This window comes from Rhamphochromis sp. 'chilingali', assembly GCF_963969265.1.
Source record: "Rhamphochromis sp. 'chilingali' genome assembly, chromosome: 10".
Lineage (NCBI taxonomy): Eukaryota > Metazoa > Chordata > Actinopteri > Cichliformes > Cichlidae > Rhamphochromis > Rhamphochromis sp. 'chilingali'.
This window is the reverse complement of record NC_137937.1, coordinates 15,564,025-15,583,837: the sequence shown is the minus strand read 5'-3', so window position 1 is coordinate 15,583,837 and position 19,813 is coordinate 15,564,025. Positions and strand designations below refer to the sequence as shown.

At 40.0% G+C, this 19,813-nt stretch overlaps 1 protein-coding gene and 1 long non-coding RNA gene across 3 annotated transcripts; one reads left to right on the top strand and one right to left on the bottom strand.

Moving 5' to 3' along the window:
• Positions 1–4,329: 4,329 nt before the first annotated feature.
• Positions 4,330–12,515, bottom strand: LOC308404798 (uncharacterized protein). The gene is made up of 6 exons (XM_080895023.1): positions 11,690–12,515; positions 9,686–10,742; positions 9,224–9,540; positions 8,830–9,015; positions 5,217–5,277; positions 4,330–5,146 (listed from the first exon to the last, which is right to left on the bottom strand). The coding sequence occupies exons 2-6, from the start codon at positions 10,321–10,323 to the stop codon at positions 4,942–4,944; spliced, it is 1,407 nt and encodes a 468-aa protein (XP_080751149.1). The 5' UTR covers positions 10,324–10,742; positions 11,690–12,515; the 3' UTR covers positions 4,330–4,941.
• A 474-nt stretch (positions 12,516–12,989) lies between these two features.
• On the top strand, positions 12,990–15,653 carry LOC308404139. 2 transcript variants are annotated; one of them, XR_013973069.1, is made up of 3 exons: positions 13,638–14,002; positions 14,134–14,258; positions 15,424–15,653. It is a non-coding gene; the product is annotated as an uncharacterized lncRNA (long non-coding RNA). The 2 variants fall into 2 exon arrangements; XR_013973068.1 differs by lacking the exon at positions 14,134–14,258 and having other exon boundaries at positions 12,990–14,002.
• The last annotated feature ends 4,160 nt before the right edge of the window (positions 15,654–19,813 follow it).

Sequence of the window (19,813 nt, the reverse complement as noted above, 5' to 3'; positions counted from 1 at the left end):
TGTAAATTGTTCAAAATCATAAATGTGTGAGAAGCACTCAATCAGGGGCGACTCCAGCATCAAACCTTTAGGAGGGCTCAGCTCAGTCTTAATGTCATGCTTTTAGTGTTGCCTTCAAAAGAAATGTAATTTTTGGATGACCTACAGCAGTGTCTAAGAATAACAGATTTTAATATAATACATCAGCTTTACGGTGGTCACTTTAGTTTAAAACCCGATGCAATGGCACAGTCATGTTGACAGTAAATTTCAAAAACAGTTTAAGAAAAAGCAGATCAGAGGAGAAACCTGCACGGCATTGTTTCAGTCGCTTAACCACATAGAGGCAGGTCCACCAAATCATCAAGTATTTAAAGTACCATTATACAATACAGACAGTTCAAAATCCCCCTGCGACTCCACGTACCTGCACAAGAAGCAAACTGGTAATAGAGCTGATTTTAAATGACAGCTTTTGAATTCATGCAAACCCAAACACTTTGTTGTGCAGACTCAGCACAGAGACTCGTGTACACCAATTCAGAGAGTGGAGAACAGATTTGTAGTCTGTCACATCAGTATAGTGGCATTCATCCTGTTCAAGTTTACAGTGATGTGAATGTTGCTAAATGCTATTATTCACATTAATAGCAGAGTGCTACTGAAAAGCACACAACGCATCCATTTAATGCATGTAGATGTTGTGAAAAATCCACCTGATCTCTGTTAGTTCCAGTCTCTCTGTCCGCGCTTCCTCTTTGTACTGACAATCACACACAAACATTTTATATTCAACTAAAAAAATAACAAAAAAAATATGTATATATTCTTGTAATAATTATTTTAAGAGCAGTTTCGGATCATCGTTTGATAAGAGCATAGCACCCTGCTTAGTTATGAGCGATCACCATAGATGAATGTGGGCAAAGCAGAAGTGACATATATGTAGCCAGGTGGAAGGTCTTTATTATCGGACATGTCCCTGACTTTGACTTCATGTCCACTCTTACCTGTTTCTTATGTGTGCTGTGTTCCTCCATCTTTCTCCCTTTTTCTCCCCAGCCATGAAGTCTTTTGAATTTTCACTCAATAACAGCACCTTTTAAAGTTATTTGTTTTTATTTATTTAAACATATAGTAAAATTAATATAAAGTGGTACATGTTATGCACTACCTAAAGTGTGAAGTCACAGAATGATACTATTTAGTGCAGTTTTTAATCATTACCAGTCTTCATCTTAGAGCTTGTGCTCTTATTGTGCCATGATGTCTCCTTTTAAACTGTGTGGATATTCACCTCTTCTTCATCCTTCCTGTTCCTTTCACCAAACTGCTCACTCTTGTTCTCCTCTGATCTCACTTCCTGTTCTGGTTATAAGAAGAATGCAGTCAGCATGTGTCAAAGACACTCCCTTAGATTAGATATTTAACATTTTATTTATCAACTATTTTATGCACTAAATCAATCAATTATTAAACAAATATCATATTGTAGAAAAGCAAATAATAATGCACTAAGCAGTTTCATGCCACAAGAGCTAAATGGTCACTTCACTGTATTTATTTCCCACAAACTACTATACCTAGGATCTTCAAGTTTCCACTATAATTCATTAATCTGCAGCGACTGTAGAACATAAAGTATATTGACCTCTATTGCTTTCTTTATGACTTGGCCTGAATACACACACATACACATCTTTGAATAGCACAACAAATGAGGTAATTTTCCATGTGTTTTAATAGGTTTTAGTGATTTATGGGTTTTATGTATGTGTGTGTATTTTGGTCTTCAGTGTAAATTTATACAAACTGTAATTTTTTCAGATGAAAGATCCATTATTTAATGTTGCTTTATGTTGACTCTATGGAGAATAAAGCCTTGCATGAGTGTTGCTATTTTTAATTGTGGAGTGGAAGACCTACTGTACTTGTTGTTTAGTCTGTGATCTGAATGCCAAATTTAACCAAATTGAAAGCAAAGGTTACAGCTGGGATATTCCACACATTTGAAAGACTCATTGTGTAACTCAGATGTTTATGAGCTTTGATCACTCCAGCATAATAATTATCATGTAACTGCAAGAAGACTTAATGAAACTGAAACAATGCACCCTAACACAGGCATTTGAACTGTACGCTAAGGAGTGCATGAAGTGTACCTCTACAGCTGAAAAGAGTTTGACTCTATAATTTCTGGATCTACTGATTTGTTTCTGATGTATCTCTTCTTTTATTTAGCCTGTATTTGTATAGTGCTTTACTAGTCCCTAAGGTCCCCAAAGCGCTTTACACAACCAGTCATCCACCCATTCACACACTGGTGATGGCAAGCTACATTGTAGCCACAGCCACCCTGGGGCGCACTGACAGAGGCGAGGCTGCCCGACACTGGCGCCACCAGTAGGCAACGGGGGAAGTATCTTGCCCAAGGACACAACGACCGCGGCCGTACAAGCCGGGGCTCGAACCGGCAACCTTCCGGTTACAAGGCGAACTCCCAACTCTTGAGCCACAATCGCCCCATTATGAACAGAAAGATGATGAAATCCTCTTTATTTGAGAAAATGTCCTTAAACTATTTTTCCTCCTTCTTACTGAGTTTCCAAGCTACCTCTTTGTTAAGTGAATAAACTATTTGAACAAGAAAGATATCATGGCATTTATGATGATTGTGTGTGTGTGTGTGTGTGTGTGTGTGTGCGCGTGCGTGCGTGCGTGCGCACGCGCGCACGCGCAGAGGGGAGGTCAAGACAGGAGCTCGCTGAGTTGACCTGGTACATCAAGTTTGGATTTCCCCAGTTATTGGTAAACAAAAAAGATTTAAACTTAAAAGATTTTGAGTTCATGCACACTAGAAAAAAAAATTCTCTTCATCACAATCATTTGTTTAAAAATATGGCTATTTTACTGATCTATGGTTATTATTAAAGAGGAAGGAAAGAAGAAGAGGAAGCCTGAGCCCAGGTTCTGTCCATTTTCATAACAAGTGACAGCACAGACATCTGAGCTTTTTCGTCATAAAGATTGTGATGTGAAGCATCAGCAGGTAAAGTGTCGTTAAAGTGTCACTTCAATAATGCTGCTGGGAGAAAGAAGTGTTGACACATACTAGTTTTGAATAAAAGGTTTAAAACACAAACAGTCGAATCCTAGGTGTTGCTTTTAAGCTTAAAGAATATAATAAGTTCTAAGACAATTCAGTTTACTTCTTACTGTCCATGTTGTGTTGTGGTATTTACTTTATCATGAATGTACGCTACTTTGTTCTAGCGACTGTAAAAAAAATAATTGTATTCATGAAATAAACTAGACTTTCACAGTCTGCATCTTCCACAGTTTTTATGCTTTTTTTCCACTCCAAGTTTGACACAACCCCACAGACAACCAGAGTTAACTAACTATGTGAAGCAATCACAGACACTGTAATGGCTGATTTTTCTAATAAACACAATCAGGTTAACATTAAGGTTTAACATTGAAGGAGATTTGTTCCATAGTCACAGTTATACTTGTATTTCCTTTACTTACATCCAACACTACTATGTTCTGTTTCAGTCCAGGTGCTGGCAGTTTATCCTTTGTTGTTTGGACAAATAAGCTTAAAGCTAAACCTTCATGTTTTTGATGGGAAAGTTTGTTAAACCATTGCTCAACTTATGTCTGCATGAGAGCAGATAATTATGATGTACTTGTAAAAAGACTTGATAAGCAGGTCACAGCTGAATCAAGGGGTAATAAAAATAAGACCACGCGGTCTCAGCACGACTACACATGCAGTGGGTTATCGCACACATTTGAAAGACTCATTGTGTAACTCAGGATGTGACCCCTTATAAAGGAGACAGAGAAGTTCTGTTGTTCAGTCAAGTAAAACCTGGTGAAAGCGCAATTCTAAGACTCTGGTCGTTGCTTAAGTGTATAGATAAAAAATCTTTTCTTCATACATTCTTTTCTTACTATATTAGTATAATCGCCAAATCGATCATTTAATATTTATCTCCTGAAACGATCTACATTAACTTTTTATCCCTAGAAATGTGTTTCCAGAGTCCCAGGTTTAGTGACTTCCTGTCCACCATCACATTAGCCGAGTAGTTGTCAAATTTGAGGGGAGCAGAGAAGATCAGACACCAGTCAGCAGGTCAGAGGCCATCTCTCATTTCACAAATCAATCACTTGATTTATAAATGGAACAAACACCCCATCAGACCAGGTAATGACCCATTATGAGACAACAGCCGTCTGAGAGGAGATGTTCTGTATCACAAAACATGGGAAACAAACAAACTCTAGGCATTCTGAAATATATAAAGCTCAACAAAAAAAGACAACCATATCAGATCCTGATGTAATTCATGTTGTTGTTGTCTTTATTAGTCATTTAAAAAGAGGTCCAGAAAAAGTGTCCAGGAAGAGATTCTACTATTTATGCAGCACTGCCCCCGTGTGGCCACAAAGACACACAACAGCTTCATTTCTCAGCCTGTTGCCTTCTTTTTCCTTCATGATGTAAACAGTGAATGAACCGAAAGAAGTCAACCCATAAACTGTTAAACTGATACAACAGTCATGATGATTATGTAACAAGTTGTAGTTGACTTTCTGGTGGTCGTTTTGGTATACAATTTAAAAGCCATTTTCTTTTATAAATACACCATACACTTTGTTCTTGACCATTTCTTTTCCTCATATCCTTAACGGACAGTGGAGGAACACTACATCTAGCTTCTGTTTAACATTTATCCAGGCGCCCCCACACTGTACCTCTACAGAAACCAAGGGAGAGACAGACACACAAAGATTTCCACTTGAATCTTGATCTCAAAATAGAAAAAGTTTTATCACAAAATAATTACAAGAGCACAAATAAAAACTCGAAACCAAAGACAAATGAAATAAAAGGGCAAGGCCCTGCGACTGAACACAGCACATCTTGCACACCTTTAAAATTCACAAATTTCAGTTTTCTTTGTCAGTCTGTGGTATTAAAAAAATCTCAACATGATGACCAATGTTTGACCTTTCACCTCTAGCATAGTTTTCTCTGGATTTCAATCTGGCCACTCCTGAAATGACATTTATCAGTGTATGTACAGCATCCATTTTTGGTTTAGACAGTCTGACACAGACCGTCTCCATGGCAACCTCCGAGACTCTTCTTTTCCTAAAAAAAAAAAAAAGTCTCTATATGACCACCAACAAACCTGTTACACCATATTTTTTCACCAGCTCACCTTTGCTGAAGGTTCTCATACAAATCTAAACATCTTTTGAGAAAGTCCACATCACTCTGATCTGTAATGAAAACAGAAAAACAATGACAACACCAGCAGAGGCCTCCGACATAAACCTGGCAACATAAATCTAGATAACTTTGCTTATTTATCTCTTAAAACATTCAACAAAGATTAAAAATTCTAACAAATATACCAATATAAATATATATTCCAGAAACAGGACATTCCAGTTAGATCCTCTCCAAACTTATACTGGGCGGCTCAGCCCATCATCCACTTTCACAAAACAGAAAGCCGCCTGATACAACAGCCCCAAAAGTGACAAAAATCCACCTCCAAAAAGCAAAACTTCTCATAATGGAAAAACAAAAAAGATTGTCAATCCTATCAAACACTTTCTCTTAATCTAAAGAAATTATTCCAACATCAAACTGTACAATTTACAAATAACTACCAAGTCTCTCATGAGAAAACTCTTGTTCACATTAGAGCTGTGTGGTACACAGTACGACTGATCTCTGTGAGCGATTCATTTCACAAAGTGTTTCGGCCTGGTGGCCAGTACTTTTGAAGGAAGTTAGTAATCTGTGCATAACAGAGCCACGTCTCCATTTCTAAGCAGAGACAAATCTCTGTTTTTTAGGGAGAAGAGAGAGCCCCACATGATGGCTCGATGCCAGTAACAGTCTTTTACAGAAGTCTGCAGGCAGCCCACCCTGTGCAGGAGCCAGCTGACCAGCAGCAGCACTAATCTCCTCCAAAGAAAAGTTAGCATCCAGGACAGCTCTGTCCTCAGAGCTCAGCTGAGGAAGCCCCTGCAGCAGCTTCTCCACTCAAGCTTTATTACTTTACTCCATCCCTAACATGGTGGTGTAAAAGTCCACGGCATACTGACCTGCTCTGCATCCAGGAAAAACCACTAACGCCACATAAACTACGCTAACAACACCATACACAATTACACTAACTCATAATCAGCCTCACAACACACCACACATAAAAAAAACACAACTTTCAGCCAGACAAACCACACAGTCCACCAAACTTCCATCATTCACAAGAGAGAGGGAGAGATATAAAACGAGAGAGTTTAGTGGATGTGTGTTTGTGTGTGTGATACACACAATTTATGAATGTACTCTCCAATAAAGGTTATGTAGTTGATGAAAAGTGGGTTAGATTAAATGTTTACATTTCTTGTGCATGAAGTAAACTATAATATTTATATGTAAAATTCCACACCTACACCTGTGCGCCCTCACACTGCAGCACATTTTACTCCCCTGGTTGCAGAAACCATTCTATATTTTGTCACAGCTGCAAAAGAAGCTCCACTCAAAGAAACTCAAAGTTGATGGAGAGGAAGAGATTTCAGAACATGAGGCAGGAAGGTGGGGAGAGACTGAGGCGGTATGGCACACAGGAAACGGTCGAGGGCAGACTCAAACCCAAGCTCCTGCAGTGGGAACTCTAACGTTTAGTACATGTGTCCCCACTCAGCCAGGTGAGATATAGCAGAACCATCAATTCAGAGTCTGACAGTAAGGGTGAAGACGAGCCTGACTGTTGGTCTGCTCCAAAACAAGCCCATAAGCAAGCTTTGAAATAATATGTTACAAAAGTGTGAAACTGCGACATGAAATTTGATTTGAAAATGAAATTCATCCTGATCAGGAGCTGTTATGATCTAAATGGTGTTCTAGATCCAGTAAGCATTCATTCAACTTGTATGCAGCAAAATTAAAAATAAGTTACCACATGTTGTTTTTTAATTTGGTAAATAATTGATAAAATGTTAAAAGTACTGGTCGTACCTTAGCCACATGTTTTTTCTGTGTCCTGAGCTACAAGGTTTCTGGACAGGGTATTTTGCTATTATGTCAACTGTTCTTGGGGTAACTCTTCATCCTTGTCCTCTGATTGCTGTATTTGGGATTCCTGTTCGCTCACTTACACTTGATTCCACACAAAAGGATATTATAGCCTTCACATCCCTATTAGCGAGACGTCTAATATTGTTGCATTGGAAGTCTGTTAAGTATCCTACTGTTTCCCGGTGGCTTGAAGATGTCATGTTTTTTTTAAAACTTGAAAAAATTAAATATACGTTGAGAGGTTGCACAGCCAAATTTTTTCACAAGTGGCAACCCTTTATCTCTTATTTTGCTAGTCTAGAGGTATTGCCTGTTTAAATCTACTTTTGTTACTGTTATATTCCTCTAATATGTTTGATGGTTGTGTTGATCTGTGTGGGACTGGGGGGCGTTGTGGTTTGTTTTTTTTTTGTTACTTTTATTTATATTTTTATATATATACATACATACATACATACATACACATATACACACACACACTTAGGAAAATGAAGAAAGGTTGACTGTATTTCGGTAACTACTTACAGAAAAAGATTGATGAGCAGAAAAAAAGAAACAAACTTTAATTGTTTCTGATTAGAAGCTGTACAATCCGGACTGACTTTAACAAATGTGCTATAGGCTCACCTGGAAAATAGTGAGCTTTAAAAGACTGATTTTGTTCCAAAGGCTTGCACAGACCTCAACCAATCCTAAGGCTAATTAGCACGGCTAGAATTTTAAAAACATTTGTTAAATGATGTCATTGCTAACATATACCTGTTTTAGAGCATGGTGAGTAGCGAGAATGCAAAGTTATTGTTACCTCTAAAAAGAAAAATGTGAAGATGTGATATTAGCACGAGCTATATAGTATCTCCAAAAGTTGATTCTGTTCATCTGGACTTTACGTTTTGTGGGAAAAACGTTTCGTCACTCATCCAATTGACTTCTTCAGTCTCAGCTGACTGCAGGTTTCCCCAATCTTATAAACAGTGCATGTATATGGTTACCTGCCCCCTTGCAAAACTTTGCTAGACCCGTCCCTGCACAGTTACCAGCTGTCAGTAAAAAAGGATCCTGATGTTATTTGTCTCTCAGAAACAGTTCATAACTTCCCTTCAACTTATTCATGTCACCTAAAAGGTAAACCTGTTTCTCCATCACCTGTTCAGCTCTGATGATTCAGTAAGGACATCTCCTGGTTTCATCTTCACGTTTCCCTCTCACCATATATCCAAACCGATATCATGACCAGCAGCTGTTACAGCTGTGGCTCCAGCCAACATCAGCTGATACTAGAAAGTAATATTAAATAAATTCTAATAGCAGCTGATCAAGTTTTAACCTGCTGCTGTTGTTTAGAGCGACCACCGCTGGTTTCCTCTTTCTGGCTCGAAATGCACGATAAACAAACAAGAGAGAAAAGCGATCAGCTGATCATTGATCAGTTTCATCATTTAAGTAGCAACAGGAGAGAGAGGGAGAGAGAATGGGAGAAGAAGAGGCAGCTGGCCACGTAAAGACACAGAAGAACTCCAGCTTTGTGTATTTTTTTTTCATTCAAGCTGGACATTCAAGCACACTTTACTTTCTGAACCTTTTGTTCAGTTTCAGCAAGAGCTGGTTTTCTAAATTAACAGAGGCAATCCGACTTCGTTTGGCTGTGAAGAGTAGACCAGCACAGCTAAAAAGTCGTTCACACGCAGCAGAAGCAGGCAGAGCTGTGTTCAGTTTAAGAGAGAGGTTTTTGATACCTGAGAAGGAGTGCAGCAGCTCCATGGTGTCTGTGGCACAAGCAAGGTAACCATCAAGCTCAACTGCACTTTGCAGCCTTCTGGAGATTGGTCTGGAGAAGAATTCATCTTCATCAGATGACTCTCTTTGCTGATCCTCACTCTCATGCTCTGTCGTTTCAAGATGTTGTTTGATGTATGTCAAGGCTGTAATTGCAAGTAGATAACACAATTTTGTTATTTAAATTTCAGTGATTATTCCTGAACACAAATTTAAAAACGGCAAATTCTCAAAAAGGATTGTTTAGTATTCGGGACAGACCATCAATAACTTACAATGTATTAGGTGAAATACTCACTTAAGCATGTGTTCAAATGTAAAAATACACAAAAATGGGATCACATGAATCCTTACCAGCCTCTGTTACATCTGCTCTGTCAGTCCAGGAAGTCTTGAACTTGGGTAAGAGGACTGCAGCTGCAGCCAACTCTGGATCCTCCATCATCGCTCCAAAACGCTTTTGAAGGCCATTTTGCAGGACTCTGATGAGTGGCACGCATGTCTTGCTTGATGTCTCCAGCCTGCTAAGTTTGAACAGTAGTTGTTGGATTACTGGCAGGAGCCATCCCATAAAGGAAGTGGACTCAGACTGAAGAATGTTTGAAGCTTTCACCAGTGGCTTCATGGTGGTACAGTACTCCCTAAGGAATGCAACTTCTGCAGGACTCAACCTGTAAGACACAACAACAAAACCCACCATGACTATAACAGGGATCTTCTGATTTAATATTAAGAGTCTGCTCACGTTTTTAACCATCCATTAAGGAAAATTCACAAGATTTGCAACCATATTGGTAGGTGTCCAATTTTACTCACATTTTCACCTTGAACTCCTCACAAATGCTCCTGATGGCATTTTCCCCCTTCTCATCAATGATGCGTATTATCCTTTCAATGGCAAGGTAGGTTGAATTCCATTGTGTTGCATTGGGACGAATGATCTGTAGCTCACACTTGTCCTCTACCACTTCATTAGCCAAATGAGATCGGCCAGTTTTGTTCCAAATGGCCTGGCATTTTGCAAAGCATGCACGGGAGAGCCTCTCGTAGGTTTCATTCATGCTCTCTGCTAGGGCAGCATCAGATGTTGCCACAAGGTTTAGCAGGTGACATGCACATCGCTGATGAGACGGGAGTTGATACTCCAAACCAGAGTCTTCATCAAGAATTGCACTTGCCTCATGGTAGTCAATATGGTCAGTCAGGTCAATAGTTTCTGGGTCTGTTTCATCTTCAGCTTCATCTGCATCATTTTGTGCCCCAAACAGTGGATCCAACTTTGTCAAGGCCTTCCACATATCAGTTGTGGTTCTTACAACTTTGCCTCTAATCTTGTATTGGCAATGGATATCATCAAGCGCACCAGCAAGCATGTCAAATGTGTGAGACCCTCTCAATCTTTTGCATGCTGGTGCTACAGATCTTCTTTCCAGGGACTCTTCCTCCAATGGCATGTGACTCCAAGGTAACTTTTCTGATGAGCTGACCAACAATCAGTAGTGGTAGCAACAAATTTGACTTTATCCAATGCTGCAACCAAAGTCATCTTCATGTGATCAGCAGCTTCACAGATTCTGGCACGGACAGTGGGTCTGGAGAGGACTTTGGCTTGAGGTTGTAATGTGGTAACCAATTCTTTGAAAGATGGCTGTTCTACCACTGCAAATGGCTGTAGACCCTCACATATGAAATTGATGACAAGCATGTCAACAGTTGCTTGTGGAACATGTTTGTTTGCAGCTCTCAACATCAGGTCTGGTAACTTGGCTTGTGTATTTGCTGAGAGCTTGTTTGGTGTGGCTGTGGCCTTTCGCTGACGAGATGTTGATGCCACAGTGATATTGTACTGCTCAATCTTCGATGGATGTTTCCTCTGTAGAGATAAATATTATCATACGTCAGGTTCATACATTACTTCATAACATCACTGTGATTAACACTACAGGAAAACATTTTTAAAACATCATTCAACTAGACATGAGCTAATCTTTGATTGTTTAGCATAGTATAAAAGAGTGGTGAATTTGGTCAAATCTTGCAGATATATTGCTGTATTTATTTACAAATGTAAACCAATTTTGAACGATCATTGCGAAAAACATGAATTTCTGTATACATTCCAAGTTCTGTAATCTGTATACTATCTGTAAAAAGAGTACCGACCAATGTATCAGTATCTAAATTTTTAAGTCCTTTTTATCAGTATCACCCTAAAGTTTTCAGTATTAGTCAGGTTCTAAAAATACTAAGAGAGCAAAATATGTGTATATAGCAAATGTAATTTAAGGAAAGGGATCACATACACAAAAATGCTGCCCATACAGCTAACAAATAAAAACAATCCACATTATGTTCTTTAAAAAAAAATATCATATTGGGAAACATATAACCCTACTGATTAAGAGCCACGTCACTATGATAGACCTATATCAGGCCAATGATCCTGATCAACTGATCCATCAAGCGGGCTCTGGTACATGTCAGCTGAGAGCTGGAAGATTAATTTGAGATGCAGCTCAGCACTGTGTTCAAATTTTGTTTTTGTTTTTTTATATAGGCCAGCTGATTGTAGGCCTGTGAGTTTTAAATGACTACAAATTTAATTTATTGTAATGACGGTGGTTATCCAAATAATAAGCTAAAACATTCCTACGAATTTAGCTCAATTATGCATGCACACACGCACATTAGCTAGCTCCGTCTTATTTTAATATCAGGCTAACCAATGGCGGTGACAATATCTCAGCCAAACTAATAACCTTAACACACATGAAAAATAAGAAGGCAATATTGTACACGTATAGTTGTAAAACCTCTTACCTCAATGTGGTTTTTTTTTTTTTTTAGATTAGACGCTGAAGTCTTGTAAGCTGAAATGACTGTAGAGGTCAAACAAAGTTTGCACTGCATCTGGACGCTGTCTCCTTTTCTCCCTCTGCACATGAAAAATTCCTCCAGGTATGGCCACGGGCACACGTCCTCCGTCTTTTCTACGTCGTTTTCATGGTTGACAGTTGTCCTCTGTCTCCATTTTGGCTTCTTTGTCTCCACATCTTCCGTCTATAAAGTAGTTTGTACTCCACCATGTAGCACCTCCAGACACCTGTGCCTGCTGCTGCATCAGAGTTTATTCTTTGCTTACGTCTTAAATTGGCCGGTGTTCCAGATCTACTGGCGTTTAGATCAACTGGCGTTGGTCGAACAGATGTGTGGCAGTCTTGCGTTTCAGTAGCTCCTACCGACAAACCAGCAAAAAAACGCCAAATGTGTCACCTGTGACACTTGTGAGGTTGTCTCAAACACACTCCGTCAGTCTTGATGCTGTTGAACAACAAAATGTTTAAAAATGTGGCGAGTTTACCTGGTGATATCCTCGTGCGCGACGCGATCGCGAAAACAGCAAACAAGTAACACCACGCCGTTGTTGTTCACGGGACAGCAAGAGTAAACGATCGGGAGACTCTTGTCGTCGTTATCGTTCCCCTCGCACGGTTTATTTCTCCGAATTCAGCGTTTTTGCTTCACAACTACAGCGTGCAGTTTACTTTGTGCACTAACATGGACTCGAGTCAACCAGCGCCACCTCTGGCCAAGTGCCACAGCCTACAGCCAGATCAACCTGTGACACATCTGCACCACGTTTGAATTCGTGTCATGCACATTTGTACCTTTCAATTGTGTCTGTTTGTGCGTCATGCAAATAAACCTTTGGAAAGAATGAAATGATATCATGTATTTATTATCAGCCTACATTTGTACAAAATGCCAAATGACATACACATAAGAATCACCATCCTGATATCAATACTTTTGCCCATACGAAAAATGTCGTGAACACACTAATATTTCACCAGTGTTGTAACATCACATGTCGTTAGCGTAGTCTGTCTGTGTCTGCCCTCTGCAAACAAACATGTTAGAGTTGGTTGTGATATACAGTCTGCATAAGTGTGGTCAATCTAATAAACATTTATAAGGAGATGGCAGTTACTGTGAATGTACAGCAGGTGATTAGTAATAAACAGCCAGACAATGACTCTGACAATCTCATTCAATCTTGCAGATTGCACCTTCTGTGGAAAGTGGTACCACACGGTGTGTGTGGACTTCCCCTGTGCAGAAGGCGACTACAAATGTTGTGGGTGCTAAATAAACAGAAAAAATTGATCCCTGTTGTCTTTGCTTACTGATTGTTTTCAGTGTTGACAATCCACATTGCTGGCATTGCATCTTTCAACATGTTTGTGGGCAGATTTGGATGTACCAGGGGTAAGTGCAGCCACTCAGCCTCTACTCAATGTGATCATAGCAGCAGGTGCAGATGTGTCACAAGTTAATCTAGTAGTGGCCTATGGTCATGTGTTAGTGGTGGGAACAGTCATATCCACTCACTCTCACTGGCTGTTTATTACTAATCACTGTGTAACTGCTGTGAATTCACAGTAACTGCCGTCTCCTTACAAATGTTCATTAGATTAACCACACTTATACAGACTGTATATAACTCCAGCCATGTTGATGAATTGCCTATATTGGCTGGAAATATTCATTTTCAGGGAAAAGACACAGACAGACGATGCTTACAGGATGTGATGTGACAACACTAATGAAATATTGATGTGTCATATTTGTCCAAGGCGTATTTCATTGTTATGGAAAAAGAGAATATTAAAATCATGATGACCAATTGGAGTGGTGATTTCTATGACTTTGTGTATATAATTTGGAATTTTGTACAAATGTAGGCCAATAAGGAATATATGATATCATTTCATTCTTTCCAAAGGTTTATTTGCATGACGCACAAACAGACACAATTGAAAGGTACAAATGTGCATGACACGAATTCAAACGTGGTGCAGATGTGTGTCACAGGTTGATCTGGCTGTAGGCTGTGGCACTTGGCCAGAGGTGGCGCTGGTTGACTCGAGTCCATGTTAGTGCACAAAGTAAACTGCACGCTGTAGTTGTGAAGCAAAAACGCTGAATTCGGAGAAATAAACCGTGCGAGGGGAACGATAACGACGACAAGAGTCTCCCGATCGTTTACTCTTGCTGTCCTGTGAACAACAACGGCGTGGTGTTACTTGTTTGCTGTTTTCGCGATCGCGTCGCGCACGAGGATATCACCAGGTAAACTCGCCACATTTTTAAACATTTTGTTGTTCAACAGCATCAAGACTGACGGAGTGTGTTTGAGACAACCTCACAAGTGTCACAGATGACACATTTGGCGTTTTTTTTTTTTGCTGGTTTGTCGGTAGGAGCTACTGAAACGCAAGACTGCCACACATCTGTTCGACCAACGCCAGTTGATCTAAACGCCAGTAGATCTGGAACACCGGTCGGGATTGCACGGCTTTATTGGCTGCAAAAATGCAGACGAAAGGTTTGAATATTAATTCAAATTGTGGGCGTACTCAGTAGATTACATGGTGTAAGTTGTACTCAAGTATGAGTAAAATTACACACTTGAAAAATTACTCATAAAAGTACAAGTACCCAAAAAATCTACTTAATTACAGTAACGTGAGTATTTGTAATTCATTACTTCCACCCCTGACAGTAAATGACCATAAATTAACTGTAAATTACACTGCGGTGAGCTCCATTCATATCCGGTTGTTCAGTGATGACGCCACGAATCCTACTTCCGGGTCTAAAGTAGTCTGCGTTTAATATGGCTTTTGTGTTGTTAACATGTTTAATGTTATGTATTTTCTTCTATTTGATCTCAAAAGAAAGGGAGGTCAACAGGGATCACTGACTGTCAGTGATCCCTGTTGACCTCCCTCGGCTTTTATTACCGCTAATCATTTATTTAAGCTCAGTTTTTAAAACCTTAGGATGTAACTACAGCCCAGCCCATGCAGCAGTATATGAATGACTAACCTCGTATTTTGGATGGATTATCTCAGTTGTTCTCCTCGCGTATAGGTGTAACGGAGAAACAGCCAATCAAATCGCAGCTTTTCGGGCATTGGAAAAAAATGGGGTTTTTTTACACTGAACTGTCTGAGCGCGGGTTCGAGTCCTGGTTGGGACAAAGGTTGTGTTACATTATCAAAAGTTAAACACCATTTTCAATTTACTTATTGTGGATAACATTTATTTTTCACTTTGCTTTTAATTTTTATTTCATTATCATTTTATTTAGATTATATAGTGTTATGGCCTGTGGAGCAATTTTTCTGCATTACGTACCTATACTGTCATAACTCAGACTGTATCATGACAGTCTTGAGATGATACATACCAGACATATAGTCTACAATTATGCAGACATCCAACTTTTAATAAAAAGACTAAAGCTAAAACTATAATACAGATACATTCTGATGACATAGAAAATGATGCTTATACATAATTTAAACAAGGCATGTCTGTAATAAGTCATCTGTCTGCTTCCTGGTGGCTGTTAGTTTATATCTATTCATTTTCCAGCACAAACTCAGTACTGACATCATTACTTTATTCCAGTCATGCTCTTGCCAGCCTCCACTCTGCATGCTTTAAATCTGTTGCTCTTCTGCTTCTACCATTCTGTGTTTCAGATCCTCAGCTATGCAGCCCGCCTCCTCTCCTTTCTCCTCCTCACCGTGGTCACTCAGAACCCTGTCCCAGCCTCCATCTTCATCACTACCAGCATTTTGACTCTGGGGTGTGGCTTATGCAAAATCCTGTCACTGCTGAGATTTCTTCTGCTATGATGGGTCATTGGAGTCTAACTGCCTAACAGTTACATTTATTTCTGTATCTCAATAAATCATGTTCGGTTTTTCCACATGATCTCTCCTTATTGAACTGCTTTTGTAGATAAGCTTCAAGCCAGAAAGCAACAATACCTAAACCAAAAATATTATCATCAGAAGTGAGAAAGTGTCTGGACTATCTCCAGCTGTGTTGCATGTATTAAAGATAACTTCAGACACTGTCTGGTTGTCATGTCTGAAACAGGCTGTATAGTCACACAGATAAAAGACAGCAGTCATGTTTCTAATATTACAAATCAACCAGAAAGATTATAAAGATAAAAGCTGTGAGACCCCACTAGAGAAAGGATGGCTTGTTATCATTACATGAAGTGATTTAGAAATAATATGTAAGCTTTCAGGGCTGCACTCATAGCTTTTTAAAACTGATTACCTGATGGTGAGCACACACAGGTATATAAACATACAGGTGAACTCTAAGAGGTTATAAAGAAGAGAGCCTGACTTATGACTTATGGCCTTGGGTCCCTATTTCGTCTACCTTTAACAACGGTGGGAGTGAAGCTCCCGTGGAATGTGCTCTCTGTCTCCTCTATTATCAGAAAAAGCAAGGTCCTGACTCTCTGAAAACAGTATTTCTTATAACTCAGCAGTATAATGCATCATAAAACAATATCATTCATTCACAATAAATCAGCAGCCTAATGTAATACAAATCAGTTTAACAAATGTAATAGTTATCACCTTCTTCTAATTCAGGAGAATAATGCAAACTAAAACTACATAATAATTTCACAATCATTAATCAGGGGCATAACGTGGCATAAGATAATATAATAATCTCACAGTCCCCCTTTGATCTCTTTTAAAAGAGATCACTTACACCCTAGAATCCAGGTTTGCGAGGTCCATTTCTTCTTCTTAGTCCTGAGGCCCTGTGTCCCCGTTTAACGAGTGGACCATATTGGATGACCTCTGTGTTTGCACAGTTCAGATGCAAGAAAAACTATGATTACAACAACAATAGTAGTTACAGATGACACTCCCATCGCTCTCCAGTTCTCCCACAGCTTTATCTTGGTGCTCCAGTTTCCCCAACCTCATTTTGGTGCCACCTTGTACCTTTCAAACGTACTCAGACTAGAACCTCTGTCCAAGGAGCTTTTAACCTTTACTTTATTGCTGCAGCTATCAGTGTCTTCCAGTCGGGTGATTCTCTGCTCTTCTTTCTTCGACCTCAGGGGTTAGACCACCCTTCAGTCGTTGCACAGATCAGGGGATTATTCTGCCCCGATTTTCAAACAACGATCTGTGTATTCTGGGGTCACAGCCGTGTCCCCCTTTTTACCAAGAGCCTCTCGAACCTCGTTGGTCTGGTGTTCCTGGTTTTTTGCCAACCCCTTCATGGTTATTGCTGTGTTTATGGGATCCATCCTTTTGAGGTGACTAGCTAGAGCCCAAACTGCATGACCCTTGGCCCCAGTTGCTGTCTCGGCAGTCTCCACGCCTATCTCTGCTGCGAAGGATCCTCATATCTCCGTGACCTCGTCTGGTGTCTGTTCCTTTCTCTGTAAGACAGAAAACCAAAACACCTCTCTGCCTAGCCTTAATAATCTAATGTTGTTATTCATTGTTCCTCGAGTGATTCAAAATTGGTTTAGAATATTCAGAATGTTCAGGACTCTCTGGCCCAGGGACTTATTCTAATCATAATCTATGTGTGTGTAAGCGTGTTTGCATTTAGCCCTCTGCACTCAAAGTCAATACCTGCAATATATCAGTCCGGTCCATCACGCCGAACGAAGCTTATGACCTTCTAAAGACTGAGTGCCAACTCATTATGAGCACATTTGCAATGCGTATATGAAAATAAAAATAACCACTTATTTTAGTAAAAGAAATCAAAAACAAATTAACCATTTTTACTTCTAATCTTTGCCACCTTTTTACAAAAATCATGTGTTTCTTTCAGCCTTCCGTCCTACGATTTCCTCTCCAGTGCGATACTCAGCTTCTCATGAACACAGGGATTTTATCCTCTAAACCAGGGGTCACTAACAGGCGGACCGGGGTCCGAATCCGGACCCAGTCGCCATCCTATATGGACCCGGACCTATAGTTAACAAAATATTAAATTATATTTAATTTTGACGGGGCGATTCAATTTTAAGCGGTAACCTTACATTGTATTAGACCAGGGAACATACTAACCAATTGTGTGCGAGTTACGCCACCCACGTGACACTACTTAGCCAATCACATCTGCGCATTCAAGGCGATCGCAACGCTGAGTGCAGACACAGACAGACAGAGGAAAGACATGGTGAGAGGTGAATGACAAGCGAGACGATTAACGATACAGTGAGACAAGACGTGAGCGGGAGTCACAAGAGGTAAAACAACTATGGCGCTTTCAAAAAAGAGAAAAGTAGACACCGAAAATAGAACTTTCAAGACTGAATGGACTGACGCATATATGTTCATTCTTCCGGCCGCAAGCAGCAAACCAGTGTGTCTCATATGTTCAGAAACCGTGGCACTGATTAAAAGTGGCAATGTCAAACGCCACTATGAGACAAAGCACAAAGCTTTTGAACAATCATACCCACCCAAGTCTGAACTCAGGTCCCAGAAAATTAGCAGTCTCAGAGCCCAATATGATCAGTCCACAAGGATCTTAACCAGTTCTTTCACCGCCCAACAACGTGCTCATGAATGTTCCCTCAGAGTTGCTTGGATTTTAGGTCAACACAAAAAGCCCTTTGCAGATGCAGGTGTTGTCAAAGAGTGCATGAGTGCAGTAGCAGAAACATTACTTGAGGGTAAACAAAAAGAAGAGCTTCATGACAAAATAAAGCAAATACCTATGTCAGCATCAACAGCCACAAAGAGAAGTGAATTATTAGCTCAGGATGTGCTATCCCAGCTGGAAGAAGCTATTCATAAGACACCATGTGTAGGCTTGGCTGTAGATGAGTCCACTGATGTGTCTGACAATGCTCAGCTGTTAGTTTATGTAAGGTTCTTCAACAATGATAAGAAAGAGTTCTGTGAAGACCTGCTAGGTGTAACTTCCCTTCACAGCACTACAAGAGGAGAGGATATTTACCTGGCCATTAAGGAAATGTTAACAAAGCGAGGAATAGAGCCAAACCAAGTGGTTTCAATAACCACAGATGGAGCCCCTGCTATGATGGGGAGAGAGAAAGGAGCTGTAGCAAGAATGAAAGAGGACAATCCCGAGCTAATCTCTTATCATTGCATTATTCATCAGTCAGTGTTATGCTCCACCCTGTCAGACGAGTATGCTGAGGTGATGAAAACAATGATGAAAATGATTAATTTTCTCAGGGCATCTTCTTCTTGTCAGCATCGCATGCTCAGGGAATTTCTCAGAGAAGTTGATGCACACGCTGATGATCTTCTGCTTCACAACAATGTGAGATGGCTTAGCAAAGGCAGGGCATTGGAGTGATTTTGGTCCATCAGAAGTGAAGTAGCAGCTTTCTTGGAAGAGCTGGAAAGTCAAAAAGCAACAAACTTTTCTCTCTTTTTAAATGATGGGAAAAACATGGATATTGTGGCCTTTTTGGTTGATATCACTTCACACCTGAATGAACTGAATTTGAAGCTGCAGGGCAAGGACAATTCAATTTGTGAACTGATGACAGCTGTCCGCTGCTTTCAGAGGAAACTTGAAGTGTTCAAAGAAGACCTGCAAGGAGACTATGCACACTTCCCAACAGTGAAGGAACAGGCTCAGGGACAGAGAGATGTGTCCTCTTTTGTTGACTTTGTTGATAAGCTGATTGAAAACTTCAGCAAACGTTTTGATAGCTTCAGCTTTGGACAGCAGCTCACCATGTTCATAAAGAACCCATTTGCCATCACTGATGTCAGAGGGTTCTCAAAGGAAGTCACACAGCACTTCAAGTGGGCAAATGCTGGGCCTCTTCAAATGCAACTAATTGATCTCCAAGCAGATGTGGCCCTGAAAGAGCAGTTTGGAAGAACTGAACCTGCCATGTTTGGCTCCACATACAGCTGTGAGGCAGCTTTCTCCACAATGAACATAATAAAAACTAAATATCGTTCCAGGATCACCAATGAGCACCTACACATGTGTATGAGAATGGCCCTGACACCATTCCAGCCCAGATTTAAAATCCTAGTAGAGCGAACTAAAGCTCAGTTCTCTCACTGAACAACAGAAAGTTGGGACGTGGAATAT